Source organism: Lissotriton helveticus, chromosome 6, assembly GCF_964261635.1.
Source record: "Lissotriton helveticus chromosome 6, aLisHel1.1, whole genome shotgun sequence".
Classification (NCBI taxonomy): Eukaryota; Metazoa; Chordata; class Amphibia; order Caudata; family Salamandridae; genus Lissotriton; species Lissotriton helveticus.
Window position 1 is genome coordinate 1,443,332,791 of NC_136067.1, and position 26,739 is coordinate 1,443,359,529.

At 44.0% G+C, this 26,739-nt stretch overlaps 1 protein-coding gene across 2 annotated transcripts in view; it reads left to right on the top strand.

The window, feature by feature from the left end:
- HBS1L (HBS1 like translational GTPase) overlaps nucleotides 1-26,739 on the top strand; it is a 520,713-nt gene that overhangs the window by 454,921 nt on the left and 39,053 nt on the right. For both annotated transcript variants that reach the window (XM_078649243.1, XM_078649244.1), the window contains exons 11-13: nucleotides 13,633-13,701; nucleotides 16,869-16,973; nucleotides 18,165-18,255. In XM_078649243.1, the coding sequence (XP_078505369.1) occupies nucleotides 13,633-13,701; nucleotides 16,869-16,973; nucleotides 18,165-18,255 (265 nt within the window). The remainder of the gene's footprint in view (nucleotides 1-13,632; nucleotides 13,702-16,868; nucleotides 16,974-18,164; nucleotides 18,256-26,739) is intronic.

A 26,739-nucleotide genomic window follows, 5' to 3' on the forward strand; every position in this document is an offset into this window, starting at 1 on the left:
TTATTTAGCTTTACTCCAGTTGATAGATGTTTAACCATTGATATTATGAATACTAATGACGGTTGTGTTAGTTGCATATATATTAGCATAGTTTTCTGTTTTACTAAACCCTTTATTTTATAAGTATTAAAATTACCTGGTTCAGAGATTTGAGACTACCGTGTGGTGTAGATGAGAATAAGAAGTGGTACCCTTTACTGAGACACTTAAGTATTAAGTGTGCACATTACCTACTTCATTTTATACATGAGTTGCAAAATGTCAATAGCCTGGCCAGGGACTCTGTCAACAAAAGTTAATTGTTCTTTGGAATTTACCTAATCTAACAATCTAACAGCCTCTTAATCTTGAGCTCCTCGTAGTAAATACTAGATCTATCCATCTATCGATCTATCCATCTATTGATCTATCCATCTATTGATCTATCCATCTATCGATCCTGCTCCAAAGGTTGTCCACCTGTAAGTAGCTTGGTTTATGTGTAGGTAGGGACGGGATCCACTTGTAGGAGCCACTTCGTAGTGGATTTGCCTGACGCGTTAAGAAGCTCCATATGCGTCTCTTCAGAGGCTTTAACGGAAACGGTGTGCACAACCGCTGACCCACTTCTCCATTTTCTATGACACACCCACCAATGGGAGGCTCAAATGAGACTGTGCATTATGGGAAGTGTAGTGCGGAAAGCACACAATCAAGTCCTGTATGGACCCTGCAAGTGAGCCCGTCCTGAATCCTATATACGGCTGCTGTTCCACTTTCCGCACTACACTTCCGATAATAAAAATCCCAGATGAAGCGCTCCTTAGACACCACAGGGACACGGACTCCAACTATATGTGCTCTTCCAGTTGAAATGTATTATAATGACATGGTGGTATGAAGCGTTTCGGCCACCACGGGCAGTCTTGATCACATTAAATAATGCGCTGAAAGAATTACAGTTATATTCAACTTCCGCACCATGTGATCGTTACTGCTGGTGGCCATAGAAAAAAAGACTATCCTAGACATGTAGTAGGGTAAACATTCTCCATACTGTTTCTATAGATACAGTAGATATAGGCATATATTTTAAACAACACACAGAGATAAAAGCAAGGTTTGCAAACAGGGTCTTACTGTAAAATATACGTTGTACCTGACATTAATCCATTATCACTGTGCCATGGTATATTATGCCAACTAAGTTCACTAATGTTTACCGATTACCACTGCTTAAAAATTTCATATTAAATTGTCATGATAGTTTAAAAGCAATGATATGAGTAAAAAACCTGATCACCAGCATAGATGCACACTGATTCTGTTGTAAACATAGTGTATCAGCACAAATATAATCGTCGGATTTCCACCCTAAAATTCATGTACAAATATAGTCTATAGCCATCAAGTAATGCATAAAAAACAACTGTTATAAGTGCAAATCCTAAAAAGTGCCATGATATCATAAAGTGCTCTGTGCTAACTGAAAGATCTCTGTGAAAATCAGGGTCCAGTGAAACAACTGACTTAAATTACACATTTTTTCCCAGCTAAAAAAGGTTGATCATGGCTCTAACTTAAGACGATATATATCTCTATTATTACTAGGAGCTTGTGTTAACCCTGATAAGTACGGATGACATTCGGGTACAGCGATAATGGAGTAAATGAAATATTTGAAAGAGTCGCAGGGATAAACTACAGAATATCAGATGTACATGTGGATAATATAAACAGAATATACAGAATGTGGGCAAGAGATCGGCACAGATACTCTTTTTATATCCTGGGAGAGATTAAAGAAAAGTGTATAGATCGTCTCCCTGTTTAAGGCCATTGGGGGCTCTGGATTCCAATTCCAAAATAATTTTTGTCTTCAGTTGTCTGTCTCCCTGTTGCCACCTCTTCTAAGTGGTGACACAGACCCAATGACAAAGTATTTAAGACAATTAAGGTCATTGTTGTGTGCTGTTTTGAAATGTCTGCATCTGAAAGAGACACGTTAGTGATAGATTCCTTACCATAGAATATCCCCAGGCGTCAGACTGGATCTGGAAAGTTTTTCGTCAGCAGTACCCCTGCGCGTCGGTAGGTAGCGTCGTGCGGCTCCACTTCTGTCGCTGGCGTAGTAAGCGCCGACATGATGTCACGTAGACTACTTAGGCGCTACCCATGCGCGCTGACGTCAGTTCTTTCTTTTTCCCTGCCAGCAAGCGCAGATCCGGTTGGAACACGTACCCTTGTCACTTTTTGACTAACTTTTTAGAGACTATTGTCTCTACTTCTTTTGAGTCTTTGACTCCTGGTGCCGCGTAGGGATGCCTAAGTTTAAATCCTGCAGGGCCTGTCGCCGTATGATGGCGGTGGCCGACTCCCATGGCGTCTGTCTCTACTGTCTGGAGTGCGCCCATGACTCCCGGTCATGTTCAGACTGTCTGGCCATGGCGCTGAAGGCTTTGCGAGAGCGGTCCCGAAAGCTGCTGGAGGTCCGGTAGTCGTCTCCGCGCCGTACGAGGTCCAGGGGTCGATCAGGGACCGACCGCGGAGCCATCACCATCGCTCCTCGAGGTCGAAGTCTTAACACTCGGAGTTGGGTAAGAGACGTCATAAGAAAAAGTCGAAGAAGCGTTTGCGCTCTACAACGTCCCACCGTCGGTCTCCGGACGTGGACGAGGGTGCCAGGGTTACTTTCCCCGCTGCACCATTGGAGCCTGTGAGTCCCGTAGCCTACCCACCTTACCCGGGTCCATCAGCGACTCCGGCCCAGGTACAAGAATTTCTTGCTGCCATGGGCCGCCTTTTCGGGCCTCGGGCTCTTGCCGGCACGCCTTTGGGCCCCGCGGTCACAGCTGAGGGCACTTGCATGCCGCCGGCTCCGCCACCAGCGCCTCCGGCCCCGGCGCCGCAGGGTCCTCCGGCGGCGGCTCCGGCACCACCACAACTCTGTTCCCGGCACAGCAATGGGTCCCGTTTGTCTGAACTGGCACCCACTCTCAAAGAGAGAAAGGAAGCACCTGAGAAAAGCAAGAAAACTTAAATCACAGTCTCGAGGGGCGCCACAATCACAGCCCCAAACAACATACAAAAATTCCAACGGCAAAGAAGCTACACAGCTGCCAGAGGCTGCTCCATCTCAAAACAAAACATCAGAGCTGGGGCTACCTTCCATAACAAATCCTCCACCAAAGGTAACTACTAACGCAAAAGGTCCAATTGAACGTATGTGTTCAACCCAGAACGCAAGGAAAGTGTATAGTATTTTCAACTGTCAAAGGGAGAAAGCAGAACGCAATCCACCAAGCTCAGACTCAGTTCATAATGCAGAGATTGAGCAAGGATCTCAAACAAAAGCTAACTCCCAACTCACGCAAGCACCAGCTAACGACGGGCAAGTAGACGCAGATATACCCGTCAAGAGTAAGGCAAAAAAGACAAGAGATACGCTGAGTGCAGAGATCCAAGCATCATCTGCCCCGCCCTCTAATGGCAAGGAGGCAATAAGCAGCGTGAACTCATCTAACTCGTCCACTTCAGAGCTAGAGGCAGAACGGGCAGGAATAGTCTCGTTCAATCCCGAAGAGAGAAGACGACCAAAAGATCAAAAACGGCACATCCTAAGCAATAAAATCGAGCTAATTCCGCAATATAGTTCGAGAGGGCCTCATGACATACTGAATAGAAGGTCAATTTTAAAACTCCTAGAAGCATTACCTGCCCTCCGACACCTACAATCAAGCGACTTGGTATCAATCGAGTTTTAACCAAACTTTCTCAAACAAGGCCATGAATCCACGGTCACAACGTGGACCAAACATACCGACACCGAACTAATCTTGTCACATAGGGAGGACTTTGCTTTATGGGGCATAGAGACAAGAAAGGTGGAGCCTGCACGATACCCCAGTCCGTTGCAGAAAGAAAGCCCTAAACGAAGCCTTCTAAAAAATGCCAAAGGTCCAGATCAGAGAAGCTGCATCGAAGACGAAGATCACGCTCTCAGGCACATTACAATCACTTTTGCCCATCAGGATGCAGCTATATCTGAAAGGCACCAACAAGTACCCATGGCACCAATCAAAAGGAACCTAGAATGAACCAACGGTAGACGAACAACAGGGAAAGAGCTGGGTTGCAAGATCTGTTCGTGGAACATCAACAGACTAAACACAAAGCTGGAGGAAGACGACTTCATAGAATTCGTCACCCAGTATAAACTACTCTTGTTTCAGGAAACATGGCTGACAAAAAACACACCGTTGGTGGGATACAAAAAATTCTTCACACCAGCACATAAAGAGTCACGTTTCGGCAAGGCAAAGGGTGGCCTATCTATCTTCATATCTACTGACTTCCTTTGGTCATCAAGCCGCTGAGAACTATACTCCACATGGATGCAATGTATCAAAATTGATATCTCGCCCACTATGGGTTTATTGATCGTAAACTTATACATGCACCCCGGTGGAAAACACAAAGGGAAAAGGATAGAACAACTAATTACAACAATTAACACACTAAAATCCACCTACCCGAGCGATAACATCCTTGTAACCGGAGATTTCAACATGAATTTACTGCAGGGTGACGAGGGAACTCTCCCAATTCACATTGATCCGCGACAGGGCAATCAAAGTAGGAAAAGCGCAATGGGGAGGAAATGCACTTCAGAACTGGAAGCCCTCCACTTGTACACTCTAAACGGAAGGTGCCACTTGGACAAACCAGCTGCCCTAACGAGGGTCAGCAAGACTTCAGGCTCAACAATAGATTATACTATGGTTGACCCCGACCTATTCACTTATATGAAAGACTTCCACATTCAGGCACGGGGAGAAAGCGATCACTACCCACAGACCTTCGCATTAACAATTCTGCCAACTAAGTCCGAGCAAGCACAGCCTCTATCTTTGAACACCCAACTCTTCAACCTGCAAAGGTTAAATTGGAACGAAGAGAATATTTCCAACTTAATGGAGTCATGCCACTCATTGTTGTCACCACCTGCTATGTCAAAAGACATAGTAAAGACATGGGAATCCTTCGTGGTGGATATAAACAAGAAATACCAAAGCAAACGCAGAGGACAAAAAACAATAAGAAACGGAGGAGGGAAATGGTACACTCCAAAACTACGTTTATTAAAAAGGCAAATTAATGCTTATCTCAGGGCTCAACGTAAAAAGGATCTTCAACTACCACAAGAAACCCTGAAAAAAATTGAATCTTTAAAAAAAGAGCTAAAACGAGAGACCAAAATGGCCAAGTGAAAGCACATGGAAAAACTAGAGTGCATTAAACTCAATGCAAGCAAACAGCGGAATTCCAAAGACTTTTGGGCAAAAATAAATGTCATGCTCAACGGCAAACACCGCCAGTTTAATTCAGATATGACCGACCAGCTCTGGTGCAGCCATATCGACTCACTATATAACTTTACGTACGATACATCCACCGATAACACACTGGCATTACCACCTGAGCCCACTCCAACCCAAAGCCAGAGTATAATGGCAGAATCAAAGTCCCCCGAACCCAAAGTCATCTGCAAACCACCGACATTGGAGCACACAGGAGAAATTAATCAAATCACAACGACGCAGGTACTGAACATCATAAAAAACTTAAGAGCATATGGAGCCCCTGGTCCAAATGGCCACCCCAATGCCTTATTTAGACAAGATCCAAAGTTTTGGGCCAGCCAATTATCTCCCTTGTTTTGTCACAGCCTAAGCACCAGGAAAATTCCGGACTCCTGGAGGGGCAGTATTTTACATCCGATACACAAATCAGGGCCCCGCTTGGATCCAAGTAATTATAGGCTAATAGCCTTAATAGATGTAGAGGCTAAGATCTATGCATCAAATCTTTTGGTAGAACTGGAATCCTGGGTCAGCAGCAAAGGGCTAATTCCTCCAACACAAACAGGCTTTAGGGCCGGAATGGGCACTCTCACAAACTTATCCGCGTTAACTCTCCTGGCTAAAAAGGCAATCGATAATTCCTCCACGCTTTACACCTGTTTTTTAGACTTGACAGCGGCCTTCGATAAAGTGCCGAGACCTAAACTTTGGGCCAAAATGAAAGCCTGGGGCGCGCCGCCAAAGCTACTTGAAGCAATTATAGAGCTATATTCGCACACCTGGGTTCAAATAAAAAAAGGAGATGGCCAATGCCTAACTAAGAAATTCACAACTTTGAACGGCCTAAAACAAGGCTGCGTGTTGGCCCCCAGCCTCTTCAACATCTACACTGCAGACTTAGAAAGTGATCTAGTTACAATCCAGGGAGATCCATCAAAATTGGCCCAAACACCTATAGTTAGTCTACAATCCGCAGACGACATTGTGCTCCTCTCAAAAACCCCGATCGGTCTACAACGTTTGGTTTCCAAACTCGCGTTATACATCACCAAAGCACAATTAACTATAAACCTTAAAAAATCAAATATCTTATGCGTCTCCAGCTCCAGCAAGAAAAAACCTAAATTTGTATGGAGGATAAATTCTTCTACATTGACACAGGTGGACAAATATAAATATTTTGGCATTTCACTCGACCATCAATTAAAGTACAACCACCATTCAGAACTGGGGAAATCAAAAGCCAAACAGCTTCAATTCGCTTTTAGAACTATACAAACTCACCTAAGTGGTAGTTCTACCGGCCATATGCTAAAGATCGTAGCTGCCAAATTTTTGCCATCGCTCACATATGGCTCGGAAATGTTGCCAACCAGGGACTCCACAGTGCTAAATCCAGCCCAATCCAGACTGTTTAAAAGCCTCTTTTCGATCCCGAGACACATGTCACAAGCCCAAATACGTTTGGAATATGGACAAACCAATCAGACTCCGGCAAGACAAGGTGCTCTGGCCAAGTATTACGGGCGCATGAGGGACGCTGAAGATAACGCCCTAGCCCATTTTTGATGGCTAGAGGTCGAAAAACAGGCCGGGTCCTCAAATTCAACATACAAATCTCTAAGGCAAGTGCTTGTTTCATTAAAGCTGGAAGAATCCTGGCTCTCACCTGTATCATCCAACGCTTTTAAACATCTTACCAATAAAGCCATCAAAGAAGCATCGCTGCTAATGGACAAAGCCGCAGTGGCAGGAAAAAGCCATGCCTGGATTGTGTTGCCAACTTACAAATATCTGAAACCTCAGCCATACTTGCAAGATTGTTTTAGGGACCACTATAAGAGGAAATTAAGCCTTCTGAGGCTGGGATGCTTCTCTAGTAAAGACCTCACCCCCAAATGGCAACGGTCCTGGTCAACTTCTGCCTGTCTCCTCTGTGGCAACGCCATAGAGTCTTTATTGCATTTAATATGCATATGCCCGGCACTGCATAAACTAAGGAAAACGCTTTTGCTACCAGCTTTAAGAGAAGCTCAGGTGAGAACTTGCAGGGCGGCTGTGATAGAATGCCTCAGCGGGTCCCGGATACAACTAGCCTGCAAAACTATAAAATTTCTGGCTCATGCTGCAGAAGAGCTAGAAAACAAGGCAGTAATTAAAGACGATCTTGGTCAACCGGTCTTATCACGGCTGCCCCTGGACCCCCACTTCCCTTCTTAATGGACATCCCCTTATTCTCACTTTTTCAGGCTGTGTTCTCTACTCTGAGTCAAAATGTGTATCTTCCACCTAACTCACTTATTCCCCAAAGTATTTGCACTTTTTCCTAGAACAATCATCAGTCATTTCGCAGTTTCAATGAGACAGTCATATCCCCCCCAGCCACATCCTTATAACTTTACACTGCGATTGTATACTTGTGTAAGTTAGTTAAGATAATGTTTTTTTCTTTTTTTGTGTGATTTTAATGTTGTTTTTATGCTGACTTCACGATGCACATTCTGTGTGTATGGTGGTAAGACCCACCCTTTTATGATTTTTTATAAATCAAATAAAAGTATATTATCAAAAGGGTCCCGCTCGTCCCACCTTCGCCCTTGCCCAGGTGTTCGGACAATTTTCTCTGGGTTGGGACCCTAATTGGGACATGGAGCCGGATCGGCGACGTCCCCGGCTCCGTTGCACCATTTGTATTCCCCTGTCGCTCCCCGCCGCTGCAGCCTGTGCCTCGGGCAGTGGAGGAGTGGGATGACTGGGAGGGGTCTGAGGACTTTCTTGCATGGCAGTGCGAGTCTGAACAGGAGTGGGCGGAGGAGTCGGAGGAGGCAGGTGGCCTTGACCTCTTGGTTTTCTGTCTCCTCCTGCTGTCATAAAGGAGGGCACCACATATACTGTGGTGCTCCGTAGAGCAGCTGAGGCCCATGACCTTGATCTGCCTACTGTCACTCTCAAAACCAACCTCCTCACTGAAGTTCTTCAGCCGGTTCATAGAACCGGCTGAAGAACTTCAGTGAGGAGGTTGGTTTTGAGTCTCTGCTTCCGTTCAATGAGGCGTTAACGGATGTTTTAATGGGCACCTGGTCTAGACCATCCACAGGGGTTCCTGTGGATAAGAACGTGGCCAGGTGTCATCGCCCGGCTCGGGGTGACCCTCCCTTTTTAACGAACCATCCAACTCCGGAGAGCCTGGTCATCCAGGCCTCCACTTCCCAAAGTGCATTCCCTCCCGCCCCGCCGGATAAGGAATCAAAGAAGCTGGAGCAGTTTGGCAAGAAATAATTTTCCTCTGCCAGCTTGGGGCTGTGGTCAGTCAACACCGCATGCCTCTTGGGCCGCAACTCTCACGCTCTGTGGGACACGGTGGCGCAGACTCTGCCCCAGTGTCCGGAGGAGGTTCGGGCTGTACTTTCCCAAACTGTTGCAGAGGGGAAAGACGCCACAAAGTTCGCCATCCGGTGTGGGCTGAACACCGCGGACTCTGGTTAGGGCGATCTCCACGACAGTGCCCTACGTTGCCATGCCTGGCTACGGTCCACGGGGGATCCAAAGACACCTCAAACCTTCTGATCCGAAAAAGATTTCGGACTTGACATCGAAGCTGAAGCATCTAAAAACCCCATTCAAAGGCTTCAGAGCTCAAATCTAACCCACGTTCAGAACCGAAAAAATCGGCGCTGAAAGCACACAATGAGCAAGAACTGTTTTTACCAGATCCCATCGATCACAAACAGAAACATGTGGACCCTAAAACAGGTCATATTATCAGTATCCCCACGAACAAGAGAAAATTGGACACCCTACGCATTCCTGAGGTACTTGTGAAGAAAAAGAACGGTGCAACTTCACCATTTAGACCCTCTACTTCTGTTCTTCCTACTTAGCCTTTCTCTCCTCCAAAGTCTCCTATACTTTTTCCATACTCACCCCCACCACTGGATGATGATGACCTAGGGGGTGTGGGTGAAAATAATGACCCTTTCAATGATCCTGATGATGACACTGACATACCACAGGGCCCATGGGATGACGACAATCACCCTGTAGATCCTCCAGACCTTCCTGATCCAGAGGCATACCCAACCAGGCCATCTCCCCAGATGACAACATTGGCTTTAGTCAGCTCATTGATAGGGCTGCCCAATATCATGGCGTGCAAATGCATTCAGACCCCACAGAGGAAGACTTCCTCATAGACACTTTTACACAGTCACAGAGGACAGTACAAACATTACCCATGTTAAAAGGTGTAATCAAACTTGCTCCAGACATCTTCAAAGACCCCGTCAGGACCAGGATTCTCAATCCTCGGATTGATAAAAAATATAAACCCAACCCTAATGATCCCACCTACATTAAAGGTCAATTCCCCTTAGATTCCCTGGTAGTGACCAATGCTAGTAAGCGAGCCAACTCGCAAACGAGTTGCCTCCCAAGCAGCTAATCATTGGAGGATAGCTAATGTAAATGTAATGTAATGTAAATGTAATTTGCACTTGTATAGCGCCTATCACCCAGGAGTCTCTAAGCGCTGTACGAATACCGCTGTGGAACTCTTCCTGGCCTGTTCCTGTGAGGTGTCCACTCCTGGGCACCCCCAAGGTGAAGCCAGGCATCCTAGTGTTGTTAGGGCCGGTGTGGAGATTAAGCAAGCTATTGCCCAGAGTTGCAGAGTGGAACCCATGATTAGAGTAGGCACCGAGGCGAGAATTATCGGGTCTGAGGACATTGAGCCCAAGACCCTGCCTGACGGGGATTGAACCCTGGTCCCGGGCCAGACCTCTGCCTCAGGGACTGCCGCTCTAATCGGTGAGCCACACTTCTCCACACATGCACAAGCATTACTTGCCAGATACGATAGGGCTCACTACGATGAGCTTGAGGGCCTAATGCAGCATTTGCCTGACTAATACAAGGCTAAAGCAAATGATTTTTTGGCCCAGCTGTAGACACAACATTAGAGAAAATGAAAAAAAGACACTGAGACTGCAAAATCTATGGGAGCATTACAGTCTCCATCTACACGAGGCCCCTTTTATCGCTCCTTTTAAAGGGGTGCATCCAAAAACATCAGTACAGATACTGCTTTCTCCTCCTACAAAAGTCCCACACAAACATCCCCCAACAGGGGATATTTCAGAGGTGGGTACAGGGGAAATAAAGGGAGAGGCCGAGGTAATAATACTCGTACCTCCCCCACTAACAAACAGTGACTTTCCTCCACTACCTCCAGACCATTCCACTCGGAGGGAGACTCTCACAGTTCCTACCTGTCTGAAATTCCATCACTACAGACAAGTGGGTAAGACAAATTATCCAGTATGGTTACTGCCTGGAACTTACTGCAACTCCCCCCAACATACCGCCCAAACAACGTCCCATGTCCACAGAACATCAAACGCTCCTCAAACAGGAAGTTCTTTCACTGCTTCAAAAGCATGCAATAGAACCAGTTCCCCTACAGCATCAAGGGACAGGAGTTTACTCCCTATATTTTCTCATTCCCCAAAAGGACGGTACTCTCAGACCAATACTGGACCTCAGACCTCTCAATTTCTACATACAGTCAGATCAGTTTCACATGATCACTCTTCAACAAGTCCTTCCACTGCTTCAACAAGGCTACTTCCTTGCAACATTAGATCTCAAAGGCGCCTACTTCCATATTCCCATACACCCTGCTCACAGGAAATATCTAAGATTCACAGTGGACGGCCAACACTATCAGTTTAAGTTTCTCCCATTCGGGGTAACCACTGCACCCAGGCTTCACAAAGTGCCTTGCGGTAATATCTGCACATGTGCAAAAACAGATCCATGTGTTTCCATATCTGGACAACTGGCTCATAAAAGCCAAGTCACACAGTCCGTGTGTTCATCACACTCACCAAACTATTCTACTGCTATACCACTTGGGGTTCACAATCAACCACGCCAAGTCACATCTATAGCCGTCCTACTTACATCAGTATCTAGAGGCCACAATACACTTCCAAAGCTCTAGCATACCCCAATCCAGCCAGGATAGCAAGTATGCAAACCCTCACCCTAAAATTTCAACCACAACACTCTCTTCCAGCTCGAGTGTTTATGCAGCTTAGGACTGATGGCCTCTTGCGTTTTCATAGTACCTCACGCAAGACTTCAGATGCGCCCCTTACAAGAATGCTTAGCACATCAGTGGAATCAGGCACAATGTCAACTTACAGATCTGGTGCTGGTGGACAGCCGCGCACATCGCTCTCTGCAGTGGTGGAACACACAAAACCTTTCAAAGGGCAGCCGTTCATAGAGCCAATTCCACAGATAGTGCTAACAGCGGACGCATAACTCACCGGCTGGGGATCCCATCTCCTAAACCACACAATTAAAGGCAAGTGGAACACCCAGCAAAAACTGCTCCACATCAATCACCTAGAATTACTAGCATTATTTCTAGTGTTAAAGTCGTTCCAAGCACATCTTCTCAACAAGACTGTCCTCGTCCGCGCGGACAATATGACAGCAATGTATTGCATACAAAAACAAGGAGGAACAAACTTTGCAGCTGTCTCAGCTAACACAATGTATATGGAGACGGACCATTCCATAAAATATATATCTTCTGGCATAACATCTTCCAGGAGTGCACAATGGGATTGCGGATCTGCTAAGTCGTCAGACATGCGGATCCACAAATGGGAACTTCATCCTCAAGTTCTTCAACCATTTTTCCACATGTGGGGCCCGACCTAGGTCTGTTCGCAACACACGCAAAAGCAAAATGCCCAACCTTCGCCGCCAGGTTTCCACACCCGTTGTTCAAGGGCAATGTGGTATGGATGAACTGGTCAGGCAGATTTGCATACGCTTTTCCGCCACTCCCACTCATTTCGCTACTAGTATGCAAGCTCAAGCAACAATCTCTCAAAATGATCCAAGTTGCTCCCACATGGGCACAGCAACCATTGTTCACAACACTCCTCAAACTCTCAGTAGTTCCACACCAAAAATTACATCTCTCCCCAAAACTGCTAACGCAGAACCATGGAGAGATAAGGCACCCAGATCCAGCACAACTGAATCTAGCAATCTGGCTCCTGAATTCCTAGAGTTTGGTTACCTTAACCTCCCACCGGACTGTATGAACATTATCAAAAAAGCTAGCACCCTACTATGCTGTGCAGCCAAATGGAAACGATTCGTCATTTACTGCAGTCAAAGCAAAATTGACCCGCAAGATGCTTCAATTCAGAACATCATTAGCTATTTACTCCATCAACAAAGATGTAATATAGCATACTTGTCCATAACATCTGGCTGCCCTTGCCGCCTACCTGCAAAACAGACAACATTTGTCATTATTCTGAGTACCTGCTATCAAAGCTTTTATGGAAGGACCTAAAAGGATAATTCCTCCCACACTACCACCCTCTGTTGTTAAATCTAAACATTGTACTAACTAGGCTCATGGGTCCTCCATTTGAAACTTTACACAAATGCGAACTGCAGTTCCATACAAGGTGTAAGCATCCGAGCCCAACACCAGATGGCGATCAATGCATATGGCGGTCTATGCTAAAGTATGATATTCTGCAGCTCTACATGCCAAGAACAGATGCATACTGGTAAGTAGCATTTCCACTTTTAGCCGGTCTGTTCTGCAGTACCTCCTCTGGGTATGGTATTGCCAGGGTATCTATTCTAAGGTAGGGAATCTGCGGCTTGAGGTCTCCATCAGATTAAACAGTGTTCACAATAGATCTCTTGTCATGACTGTACCTCTTATTTAGCAGCCCCTGCACAGATCACGGTCACACCACCAGGTTTCATTTTCAAAGGTCACGAAAAAGAGACTGGGTAAGGGCTGTCTCAGTCGGCATTCATGGAGGAGCATTAAAAGTCCTAGGACAACCACAGAACATTTAGGCGAAGGGCTGAGTAAGGCAAGATGTGAGTTTTGGATCTCTCTATTCTGACAGCCATCTTTCTGCATGCTGTTGTGTCTAATACAGTTCATTTTTATAAACGTATTCTCCTTGTCCTTTCCAAGTCTTGAGTGTATTTTAAGGTGACCAATCTGTTTATATACTTTACATGTTTAAAAGTATTAAGAAGCTTGAGTACAGAGAGATTGCTGAAGCAGTTTGAATTACATTATATTTATCATGTAATGTATTCCTTATTGTTAAAACTTTTATATTTTATGAATTACATTGAAAAAATGTAATGTGCTTCAGTGTTTGTGTATGTGAGAAGCTTCTTCCTGAACTGCTTGTTGAATTTTGTTTCTATATATTTTTTTTTTTTTCAGATTTATTCAAGTCACCTCAACGGTCAGTGGATAAACCCTTTAGATTGTGTGCATCTGACGTTTTTAAAGGTTGGTGCACTCTAAATCTTTTAAAGTTAAAAGTGCAGTACAACTTTGGGTTGGCAGAATTTATATTCTTCTTGAAGACTAAGAATGAAAGCATATATGAACATAAAGGCTAAGTTGCCCTATTCTGGCACGATATGGCCTGCCTTGAATCAGCTGCAGGCGATGAGTTGATGTGATGCCTTTTCCCATATTCCTGAGGCACTCAGTGGTTACTGGGCTATATCCTTAGTCAGTACTGACGTTTACTACTGGTGTTGCAGGGCCTCGAATTCAAAAACATTGTGTTTTGTCAACTAAGTAACACTTTGTATGCTTGACTCACAGAGGTAGTTAAGTTGAGGAAAGAAGGCTTACTACGAGGTTCTGGTGGGTTTAAAACTCAAATTTAATATAACACAGTATACCACACTTTAAACTCAGTATCCACTAACGGGTATTTTTAAAACCAGCAAAAGCACAAGAAGGTTCTAATACCTCATAGTGCTGACTGTATTTGCAGCAGTGACACAGTGGGACCCTATACACGATATATTATTCGGGCCAAAAGACATTGTTGGCTTATGTGGGGAAAATATGAATATTTTTCCTGTCTTTGGAAGCACTCACGTCTCCGTACTTTTAATATGACTTGGTTTGCCTGCCCCAGTCACTGAAATGAAGGTGCCAGACAGAGTACTAAAATGCTGTTTACTCACCAACATTTTGGCTAGTTTCTCAATGACCCTGCATTAGAAAGGCGAATAGCTGAATCGATTGGTATGCAAGCTTCCAAAATTCATCCAAAACTTCAATAAAGCATAGAAGTGTTGCAAACGACCAGACGCCCTCCGACCAGAAACTAAAATGGGATACACATCAACAAAAAATTAAGATTTTAGCCAGCCAACAAAATGGTCTGTAGTCAAATTCCCGTGTTACCTTAATGCAGTTCTTGGCTGCTGGTAGTCAGTGACAAGGGGCATTTACCATAATAAAAACAATTTTTTTTGTTTACAGCAGGTCTCCAAAGTCCGAGTTGAACTACTTATGACGAAAATGTACTAACACCCACAGTAGCCACCATTTGTACCAAACTAGAATTGTATCTCATTCACTGTTGGTTGGGATTTAAACATTTGGGTATCTGACATGGCACGGCAACTGGCTTTAAACCCACTGTTTTACACTTGAAAATGGGAAAACAGGATATAGGATTGAGTGAAACCTTTATATCTGGGTATGTTAGAATAGGTATGGCTAGAGAGTTGTTAATAACAATTTTGGAATTGGCTCTACCAGCCTGAGCCAAAAACACACTATCTTTAATCTCTCTCAAGCTGGAAAAAGGGTGATGTGTCCTCCCTTAAGTAATGGATTGTATGGATTTGACCCCCTAATTGAGAGGATGTGGGACCACTACCATATCTCCAATATCTACAGGCACTTCTGCCAAGTAGCAGAACTAGTTTTGGTAAGTGTTTTTTGCTCTTGCAGGGCTCTAGGCTGAATTTCTTATACCATTGTAAACCAGACTGTTGAGAAAGTGTTGTGGCGTCTTTGAGATAAAACCCATGGCAGCTGCTCTGATGGCATATAAACCACAGTCTTGTGCTGCATGGAATATCTGTGCCTTGGACACTGTTAATACTGCACTAGTTCTCCAAGCATGCCACATCTAAGCAGAAATGCGCAGCTCAGTGAAGATATAGCCCTGAGTAATAAAATGCTGAATGGATTTTACCAGATACAGCTAATATTGTCTTTGCTCTTTTATACAATCTCAGCTATCAGCAGACTCCATAGGGGCAGAAGGTATATTTTACTATGAGGGGCAACACTCTAGGTACACTGTAGATACCCTCCCAGGCCATGTATTCAATGGACAACACAAAATGACATATAGCATCTGTAGTCGGGTCACAAATATTGAGTCCACTGTGTAATAAAAAAGCCCTTTTAAACCCCAGACTGGGATTGCTCTATTTGAGGCTAGTCAGTGAAGTGCAGCTTGATTCCTAGAGCACATGCATGTAGTGGTTTTAGTGATTCACACTTTGGGATTCTTAGCGTTTTACCATCTGACGTACCCTACTGTATAGGAGGCTAAGCATCATGAAATCAGTTGAGCTCTTATCAAGTTTGGAATATAGCCTGCTGCCGAGGGCTGTACCGGCAGCAATGTTAAGGTTCCTGAACTCTCATCGCCTATAACGAAGGAGAGCGCCTTTAACAACTGCTGTAGCCAGAAACAAAAGGGCTAGAAGGCTATTCGAACATTCCACCCACTAAGGGTTGAATTTTCTAAATTAAAAAGGGAGGAACATGAAGACAGACATTGGAATGTTGGAGCTCCGGGCATATACCAGACATTATAAGCCCAAAGCTACTCCATTGCCTTCAGTGAATCTTTCAACATTCCAATGTTATATTCGTGAGTACTTGCTCATAATGTCTTTGTCGATTACATAACCTAAATAACAAGCTGGACAGTTATTCTCAAAACCTCTTTTTCAGGCCACATTGTTACTTATACGTTAGAGGACTCTGAACCTGTCTGAGAAAAATAGCAAAGTACTACAAAATTGATCATATGTGATTTGTATCTCTCTGGTCAACTTATAAGTAAAAGCGAAAGGCAGCTCACAGAGCTTATTAAGCTGTTTTGTGTTCAATACTCACTGCTCAGCAAATCTCTTTTTGGGGAGTTATTTGAGTTGTTACAATACAGGCATAATCTACAGTGCTTAAAACTGCCCCTGTACAGCCTTCTTGAGACTGCCAGCTAGCGGTGATCAAACCTGCACAATAAGGCTTGGGGGTAGTTCAGACTTCACTCTTTTATTACATCTAAAGTGTCCATTAGTTGCTAATTATGCCATAGCCTTCAGTCCAACTGGAGACATTGTATGCAAGTAAATTAACGGTGTGTGTTGGGCATTCATGCTCTGTCAGCACTACTCTGGTGTCTTTAAAGTTCACACAATAGTGTGTTGCAGATTATGAATTCATGGCCAGTGTTAAATCCCAAGCTCCTTAATCGTGTGTGTGTGTATGTACACACAATTTTGTTTTTTGGTGGGGGGGGGGGCGGAGACCTTGTGCAAGCAGATGAGACATTGCAGTGTTTAATTGTGGTCTTAAAAATAAACTAAGTAAGGTATCCATAACTTACTGTCCATGTTTTCTAGATCAAGGAGCAGGATTCTGTGTGACCGGTAAAATAGAAGCTGGCTATGTCCAAAGTGGGGACAAACTACTAGTAATGCCCCCTAATGAAACCTGCACTGTTAAAGGTATGTGTGAAGATAAAACTCCCCTTTTCAAGAAGTAGACGTAAGTTTTTTTCCTTGCACCAAACAAAAAAAAAAACTTTAAAAAGCTGATTACCAACTTCTGTTACAGATGTCAATTTTTTTTTACGTGGTTTCAGGCCCAATTTATTCTACTTTTTATTTGTTGTATCTTCTAGATTTTGCATTTAATGCTCATTTTGTTTACTTTAACCTCTGTTTTTTTTCTGTCTTGTTTTTTGTTTCTGATTTTTTTTTTATATAACTTTTGTTGGGATGATCAAATTGATATAACCTTAGAGCCTTGAGAAGAATCCGTGATATCTGTGTTCTTGGAGATGGGTGAGGGCATGGGGTTGGAATACACAGTCTGAGTGTGGCAGTCAGACGTGGACGGCACAGGTACAAGCTGGTGGGGTGGGGCCGGGCCAGGGGGGGGGGGGGGGGGAATTCAACTGACGGTGGAATCGGGAAAATACAATAAAACCACTTACCTTGTGCTGTCTGTATCGCTGACTCAGCAATGCGGCAAGCGCAATATGAGTGATATTTTCTTATATTTGGAATCATCTCTTTCTAAATATTGCACTTTTTTTTATCTCATGACATCTTGAATTATGTATGCTGTTTCTTGCACACTCCATCACCTTAGCATTGTCCTAGGTACCAAGCAAAATGAATAGCGCAGTCCTGTTCTTTTGAGTGCATTCATAGGGCACTTTAAGATTGTACTCAGTTTTCCTACCACTCTGTGTCTGACTCTCTCACAACCACCAATCACTTTTTCTTTTCCTTATGTACACTGTTGACACCAAATGACTATATGCTGTGGCCACCATAAGACATTAGATTGCCAAAAAAGGGAATAAAAATCTCAACAAGCAGTCTATGAATCTAGATATTTATTTGTGGTATATTGTAATATTCTTTAAACTTTCTAAATTGTAAAACTGGTGTGTATGAAAATTTGCAGTAGGAACAGAGCTGAGAATACTTTAGTTTCTGATGTAGCAAAACGTCATGTAGAAATGAAATTGCTTAACTCAGAGCTTGGAAAAGCAAATAGGTTTGTAGAGCACTTTTTCTGAAGTTTGATGAGTAATAAATGATGAAACAGAAATGGGGAAAACACCTTTGAATTCAGCAGATAACTCTGACACCTAACCATAGATTTTTGCTTTAACTCATTTCCAGGAATTACACTACATGACGAACCTGTTGATTGGGCCGCAGCGGGAGATCAAGTTAGTCTCACTTTGACGGGCATGGATATCATCAAAATCAAGTGAGTGTGAAATATGATAGCCGACTGTGTTTTAGCCTGAAAGTAATCATTTATCATGCTATTGCAAAATAATGTCTTGTTGCTGTGGCTCTTGGTAGTCCTCCTGAGCAGTGCTTGGAGCTCTGAGCTTTTGGAGAAAGCCATGCTTCAAATCTTTGAATGCTACTTAGCTATGTTTTTTCTCAATTCTTATGCTGATCACAGTTGCCTGAGGGGACTGAAAATGTCATTGGTGATCCGTTAGTCTGAAAGTATTAAAAATTGGGGAGACCAGTGGCCAATGGAAAAGTGTTGTCTAACCCCCTTTATCCAGGTCTCTCATTCTCTTTCACTGATACATCGAGACCGAGTCCCTTAGACTGTTGTCTGCCTTGTTGCACAAGTCACCTGCTCTTATTCTCATGAGACCTGTTACTAATTATTGTGGTCCATGTTGGAGTAGGCTTTATTTTAAAAGTTCTTCTTTAAGACATATTCGAAATCTTCAAAATGGGGGTATAATGTGGTGCTACGTGTCCCTATTCTGACCCTAAATCATTCTATTCCTTATAAGTACTGAAAGTGTTTCTAGGAGTTTCAACTTTTTGGATATGGAGGATGACCATGAGAGATTTTAGTCGCCTTGAACTGGTCAAGGGCAAGTCTTGGTCGCCTCCATGAGTCTCTTACTTCATTTTTAGGCTGCTGACTTTGTATAGTCAGAAGGCAAGAGCTCAATGAATCCATTGTAAAAAAAAAAAAAAGATTGCAGGTTGGTGAAAACCTGATATACTTCAGAATATTTTTAATGGTGGAAAGTGCTACAACAAACCGCTTCCCTCTAATTTAAACCTTTTTGTCCAGATGTATGAAGTGGACTTGAAAAAAATTACTTATGTGGCAGTGGTGTCCTTGTACTTCTTATCAAAAAAAGCTGTAAAAAGAAAGAATGATTGGACTTATGGCACTGGCCACGAATTATGGACTCTTCACATCAGTGTAAGGAAGTTGCAAGGTTTTATTTTTTGCATGTAGCTTGACATTTGCCTGACGTTCTGAGTTACAAAAAGTTGAATTCATGCAATGACCAGATCCTGAATATCCCTGGGACTTCAGGATACGCCAATGTCTGGGATTGGTAGGCTTCCATACCTAGGTACCAGTTAGTAACTGGCCGAAATACTATGGTGATTCCCCTAGGGCAAATATTTCTATTTTGTCATATTTCAAAGTCCCTTGACATGGTCATAGTTTTTGACTATTTCTATCCCCCACATTGAGCCCGCCAATACATTTGTAGTGCCTTATTACACTGAGAAGTGTGTGAGCTCATGACTGTGGGGCAGTTGCATACAAATTATATATTTTTCATTCACATAAATGTGAACAAAGTGCGGGTAATGTGGACATTGTTTGACCTTTGCTCACTCTGTATAAATAAGTTGGTGGAATTGAGACCAGCCTCATGACCCTGATTCCTCTTGGTTGCTAGTTTTCAAAAATGTCATGGTTGTTAGGATTTCCTGGATGCCAGCCAATTTCAAACCCAAGCATGAAAAGTTTATTTATTCATTATCTTGCTACTATAAATGCCGCTTGGCATGAGTGCACTTTTGGCCCTTGCGTGTTCCATATTGTCTGACCTAATTCGGGAGAAGTGGGTGGGTTCACAGGGCAAACCACAGCTACTGGGCAAAATCCATGGGGCTGAGGTTGTTTGCCTCTCTCCTAGTGTCAGCCCAACATACACTACAACAATTTGAAAATGAGTCTTTACTGTGTTATTGTGTTTTCATCCACAATTCAGACAGTCCAATGTTTAAGAACATATCGATAATGAACAAGAATAAGATTCAATTGTCAGGAGTCTTGAGAATGCGTTCAATATCCAACTTTTATTCATTTTTCAACACATTATATTTTCCAATCACCCCAGCCAGCGAGTTTCTTCCCCTAGGACTTCATCTGGGGTGTGTGTTCCGAACTGGTGTGATTTCTAAATGGCATGAAGCATGACCTCCTCTTTCAGTGTCTTCATAAGGATTAAATTCCTTTTCGGGTGCTATAGGACCTCCTAGATAATCTGACATTCCAGTTGTGTGACCCGGCCTATGAAGACACTAAAAGAGGAGGTAATACGTCATGCGATTTTGAAATCACACAAGTGATCAGACCAGACATCCATTTTTAAATCCCCTATTGTATGTAGGTTCTTGAATGGTCTCCAACATATATTTTCACCAGTGTCTCTTATTATGCCCTAGTAGGACTTAAATATAGTTCTTAAGTTCCGCTCCACAGACTGCCTTTCTGGTGGCATTAACACCTGTCTGTAGGGTCAGTGAGTTGCTCATCCTCCAGACCTTACCATCTACCCAGACAAATTGGTTCTTTGGACTTGAGCATCTTTTTTACGAAAGGTGATCCTTCCCTTCCACGTATTTATTTATTTATTTATTTATACACCGTTTTCTATAGCGCGAACTAGACCCATGGGTATCAGAGCACTTTACATCGATGGCATAGGATAAAACAGCAATGTATATAACAAGCAATGAGATTGCGCACAATAGTTGGTAATATTTCCAGCATAGTCGGTAGGAAGATAATAAAGAAAAGACCGCTACTAAATTACAAGACACGAATAGTATTGTTCTGAGGTAGAGCTGATTGTTTTCTGTTCTCTCCTGGCTTGTCTTTTGACTACCGCTAGTCTTCATATTTCTCATTTTGTTATCTTAAGACCCTCACAGCTAAGTCACAGAAGGCGAATTGCCTGCCTATGGGAGGAATTTGCTCATGAGGAAGGTCTTAGCTTCCTTCTTAAATGAAGCAGTGTTCGAAATTTTTCTGATGTTCACAGGCAGAGAGTTCCAGATTCTAGGGGCTGCGCCCGAGAACGCTCTCTCATAAGTTTTTTTCTTCCTGAAGATAGGTGGTCTCAGCAGTAGCAAATTGGCACTCCGGGCTGGTCTGTTTCCTCCTGAAATTTCTATTTTCTGGGCAAGATATCTGGGTGTGTTGTGATGAATCGCTTTGTGGGCGATACATGCCATTTTTAGTTGTATTCTAGCTTCAAAGGGTAGCCAGTTTAGCGCTTTCAGGTGAGGGGTGATGTGGTCAAATTTCCTCGTTCCTGTGATAAGTTTTGCCGCTGCATTGAGGCAAGCTTTTAGGGGGGCTATGGAAATTTTTGGAAGGCCTGCTAGAGTTGTACATCCATATTCAATTCTTGAGATAACCAGTGATTGCACAGCTAGTTTTAGGTCCTTCTCCGATAAAAATGGCTTCAATTTTCTTAAGTAGTTCAGATGAAAGCGTGCGTTTTTTGCCATTACTTTAATGTGGGTTTTCATATCGAGGTGTTCATCCAGTGTGATTCCGAGAGATTTCGCAGACTCAACTAGAGTCGGGGTGCAGTTTAGTGCTGTGATCATCTTCGACCATTCTTTCACTTCTCTTTGATTCTTTTGTGGTGCGATGAGTAAGAATTTGGTTTTATTTGCATTTAGCTTGAGGTGATTGTTAGTTAGCCATTTTAGAGTCATTTTGAGGGCATAGTGGTTGTGTCTTCCAGTGATGCAATCTTAATGTAAAGTTGCGTATCGTCCACGTACATATGGTAAGATATTTTAGAATCTCGCAGGATTTCTGTAAGTGGTTCGATGTATAAGTTAAACAGTGAAGGAGATAGTCGATCCTTGGGGAACTCCAATTGTGTTTGGACAAGAGGGAGAAAGAGATTGGTTTACTAGGAATCTCTGAGTTCTGTTCTGTAGGAATGATTTGAACCAATCCAATACCGTGCCGGAAATTCCCATCCTGTCGTGAAGTCTGTTTAGAAGTTTTTCGTGGTTAACCGTGTCAAACTCTGAAGACCGGTCTAGGAGGATGAGTAGACAAGATTGGTTTTGATCTATAGCTTGAAGTGCATCATCGACTATGTGAAGGATTGCCGTTTCCGTGCTATGTCCAGTTCTGAATTCCGATTGGCAATCATCCAATAGGGAGAAGTTATTGATGTGTTGGCTTAACTGATTTTGTACACATCTCTCTATTAGTTTGGCAAGAAGAGGGATGTTGGTCACTGGGCGATAATTAGTTGGGTCTGCCGGGTCTGCTGTGGGTTTTTTGATGATCGGGACTATTTGTCCTGTCTTGAGGCATTCTGGGAGTACCCCTTGGGAAAGTGAGGCGTTTATAATTTCAGTCCACATTGGAATCATAATCTGGCTTATTTCTTTCAGGCATTTTGATGGTAGCGGGTCGTTAAAGTGATGGTTTGGTTTAGTGGCCGCTAGCGTAGGCCAATCTATCACTCTGCCTACCTTCTATGCTCCCCCTCTCCCCTCTAAAGAAGAGGAGAGACTCCCAGCGTGTCCCAAAATGAGCGTTGTCGTTCTGCCATGACCACACAAAAGAATTCCTAGTAGGCAATCAACTCTTTGTGTTGTATGTAGGGGGTAGGAAAGGGTAGGCGATGTAGAAATGGATCTTCTCACTGTAGACCGCCCTCTGATTCAAAATCTGCTATGCATTGGCCATAATGCAACCTCCTGAGGGCTTGTGAGCTCACTGCCAGGGCCAAGGCAGCAACCACTGTCAGCTCGCAGATTTAATGTCCTGGATATCTGTCAGGCCTCAATGTGGGCTTCCTTGTGCTCATTTACGAAGCACTGCTGCATGGACATGCAGGTCTGGCATGACGGTCACTTTACCCATTCAGTCCAACAGGACTTTTTAGTCTAATCCGCATTACAACCCCACCTCCTATTGCTTGGGTATCTATTCTGAGGTAAGGAATCTGTTGCTGGAAGTCTCTAAAATATGAACATGTTACTTACCTTCGATGACACCTTATATAGTAGAGACTATCTAGCTGCAGGTTCCTTACTGACTCTCCTATCGTCCCCGCTCTGTAAATGGTTTTAGAATATAAGGTTCACCCCTTCTAGGGCCCTATCTTGGCACACCAGTGGTCTGTGTTCTTCGATGCTTCTGTCCTGGAAATTTGCAAAGAGAAAGTGACAGCGCGCTCTGTGGCACCTTTATAGGCACCACATATGTCACTTCTGCCATGGACGGATCTCACATTGTTACACAGAACCGACCCACACCACCTGCTGGCGCGCAGGGCTGCTGCTTATGGAAAAATTCCAGATCCAGATTGACACCAGGGGAATATTCTAAGGTAAGGAATCTGCAGCTAAATAGAGTCTCTATCAGATAAGTTGTTACCGAAAGTAAGTAACTTGATCTTCAAGCCTAGCACTCAACATTCACCCAGGAGAACAAAAACAGATTGCCATACCTGGTGCTCATCTTTATTAAAAGGAAGTACTTTTAATTCTCACAGCAAACTCAATACTACACATTCCAGGTCATAGATCTGGATCCTCCACTGGCACAGGGCAACTGTGCTTGGGGCTGGTTATCCCCTTTCCTCACTGTCTCCCTGGTTCGAGTTTTGTCTTGGGCAGGTGTCCTGTACAGGTGTAGTGTTACACCCTCTGACTTTGTACACCTAGTTACTCTTATTAGTCACAGTAGTCCTTATCTCACCACTTCAAAGTTGTGTCTGTTCGTCTGCCATAGTGTTGACTTTCAGCACATGTTGGGCTCTCTCTCTTCTGAGGGAAACGCACTGGCTGGGAGTGCTCCTGCAAGTTTATGGAAGGCAGCAGCCAGAGGGTGCCTCTGAGAGCCTGCAAGCATGCAGGCTCCAGCATTTTCATAAGTTTTTGGCTGGTTGCAATCCTGTTTCGGGTGCGTATGTTATGTTATGTTATTTAATCTTATACTGCGTGCAGATACTCCGAGGAGTGTCTTGGTGCGAGCCCAAAGAGAAAAGGAATAGATACAGAGAGTGAGGTTAAATTAGTCAAACAGGTAGGTCTTCAGTTCTTTTATTAATAGACCAACATCCTGAATACTGCGGAGAGCCAGCGGAAGTGAGTTCCAGACAGCAAGTGAGCTGCCCCCCATTCTTGTGAGCCGAAAACGAGGAGTATGGGCCAGGAACTGAGATGATGATCAAAGGCGTTTGGCGGGGTTGTAAAATAGGACCCTCTTCCGGAGGTACGAAGGACCAAGGGCATACAGAGCGCAATGGGCCAGAGTCAATGTTTTAAACTTGACTCGATTGGCCACCGGCAGCCAATGTAGTTGACGCAGATACTGCCGAACACTGCTTCTCATTGGGATGTTAAACACAAGTCTAGCAGCAGCATTCTGGACAGTCTGCAGTTTCCAAAGAAGATAGTCCTGCAAGCCGGTATACAGAGCATTCGCATAGTCGAGTCGAGAGAGTATCAAGGCCCCAACCACTGTTTCCTTAGCTGCTCTAGGTAGAAACAGGAGAAATGTCTTGAGGGTTTTAAGTAGCACGAAGCAGGTCCCTATCAACTTCTTTATCCGGATAGAGAATGATAGATTTTTCTCAAACCAGACTCCCAGATTTTTTGCAGGTTGCCCCGAGGAGGCAGGCACGGGAAACTCCACTGGCCATAGATATTCTCGAAACGGAGGGGGGTTGTGGGAGGGGGGGGGTCCCATACAGGAGAATTTCCGGCTTCTCCTCATTACATTTAAGCTGTCATTCCTCATTACATTTAAGCTGTGCTGAGGAGAGCCATTGAAAAACTGCTGCCAAACTGTTTTTTGTCAATGGCGTAAAGCACTCATTTTCCCCCCAAGTAAACAGCAACTGGGTATCATCTGCGTATGCTATGATTTTGGTATGGGTGATGGGTGTGAGGGCAAGGTTCCTAAGACTGCCTCAATGTAGTCTTCTTCTGACTCTCATTCCTGGGTTTGCAGCACAGTCTGTTCCAGTGCAGTTCAAAGTCAGTGACCAGTCCGCTCAAGCAGAGCTTCACAATGTTCAGCTGTGACGTCAGCTCAAGCTCAGTTTCCCAATCTCAAAGCTACACAGTCTGCTTGGGCACAACATCATTGTCGCAGAGGCACTGTCTTCTCAGGCACAACTTCACAAGGTTGTTGCGGTGCCAGCCAGAGAGATTGCTCTCCGGTGTCTGGAGCATGCGGATCTCTTCCTCTCTCATCTTCCCGTGTGGATAGAAGCTCATGCTCTCGCGTTTGCTGCTCCTTCCTTGGCCTGCAAAGTCGCACCTTCTGCAAGGTTGGCAACTCCTTTTGTCTCTCAGCAGGAAGTTTGGCTGCAGAAGCTTCAGGACAAGGGGACAGCGTCTTCCTTTTAAGTCAGACTCTGGTGATATCTTCTCATATGTGGGAGTATGGCTGTCCGTCAGACACCAGCTCTGATTGCACATCAGCCCTCTGAGTACTCACTGGAGCACTCCCTCCATTGACCAAAGATAATTTGGGACTGGAACAACATGTGGTCAGTTGCTCCGACTTTTTTACAGTCCTGAAGACAGGATGTAGATTATCTGTACTTATAGAATCGATTTGAGTCAGTTCCTGTTTCATCTGGCCTCCGAACTGTTCTCCACACTCAATATTTGTGCTGAATGGTACTCTTCACAGCAGGGTCAGTCTCAAGAAGTACACACAACAGAGACACAATGTGGTGTGAGCTTTCTGCACCTGGAATTAAACAGGACTCATCACTTTCTGAACAGCTGCGATTGCAATGCCACCCTTCAAAATGCTAGTGCTCAAGGGGACTAATTAGCAGCTCTTCTTGGCAAAAAGAATCTAGTCGAATTGCTAAAGGTTCTTTGTCCTCTTTCCCCACTTTATTTTCTAGGTCGCCTCCCTCCAACTTCAGCAATGGCAGCTAACACTTGCACTGTCTTGGAAAGCCGCCTGGCCTCCATCTTTGTACATGAACTGTCTGGGACTTCTGAAATTAAACCAACGGGCCTCCTTTACTCTGATTCACTCCTATACACAATGTATGTACCACACAGTTCACACACGCACAACATACACTTGGGATGTTAACACTAGTATCTGCGATAGCGCATGGAAGTAGACCTTTACATGAATGGGTCAGTAAGCCATTCCCTCCAATGACACAGATAAAGTCTGGTCACAACTAATGATTCACAAAACACGGTATGCTGCCATCATCGCTTTTCATGCTAAACCTGTGATAGTGATGGCAATCTACTGTTGGTCAAATGAAGGCATGCTTGGTGCAGGAATACCTCACTCATGGAAAGAGGTCTTCCAGGGTCTTTGTGCAAATACTAGGTTAGTATGAGACTACGGCTAAAATCGAAAACCACAATACCACATTCTCAGTTGGGCACTTAAAGTAGTGTCGCAAGACTGTGCACCACACAAGGACATTCCCATCCCAACATGAATGATATACCCACCCACAGGCTTATGGTTCTGGGTTTATTTTCATGTAGGTATGCAGGGTGGTAGGACTTTTGCTATTGGCCCCAAATATTTTGTTTTGGTTCACAAATGTGAGGAAATCATTTGTTAATCATAATTTGATGTTTGCACAACATTATGGATATTGAGAGCAGGTGGGGAACAAAGAAGCCACAACTCCTTGGATTCTCA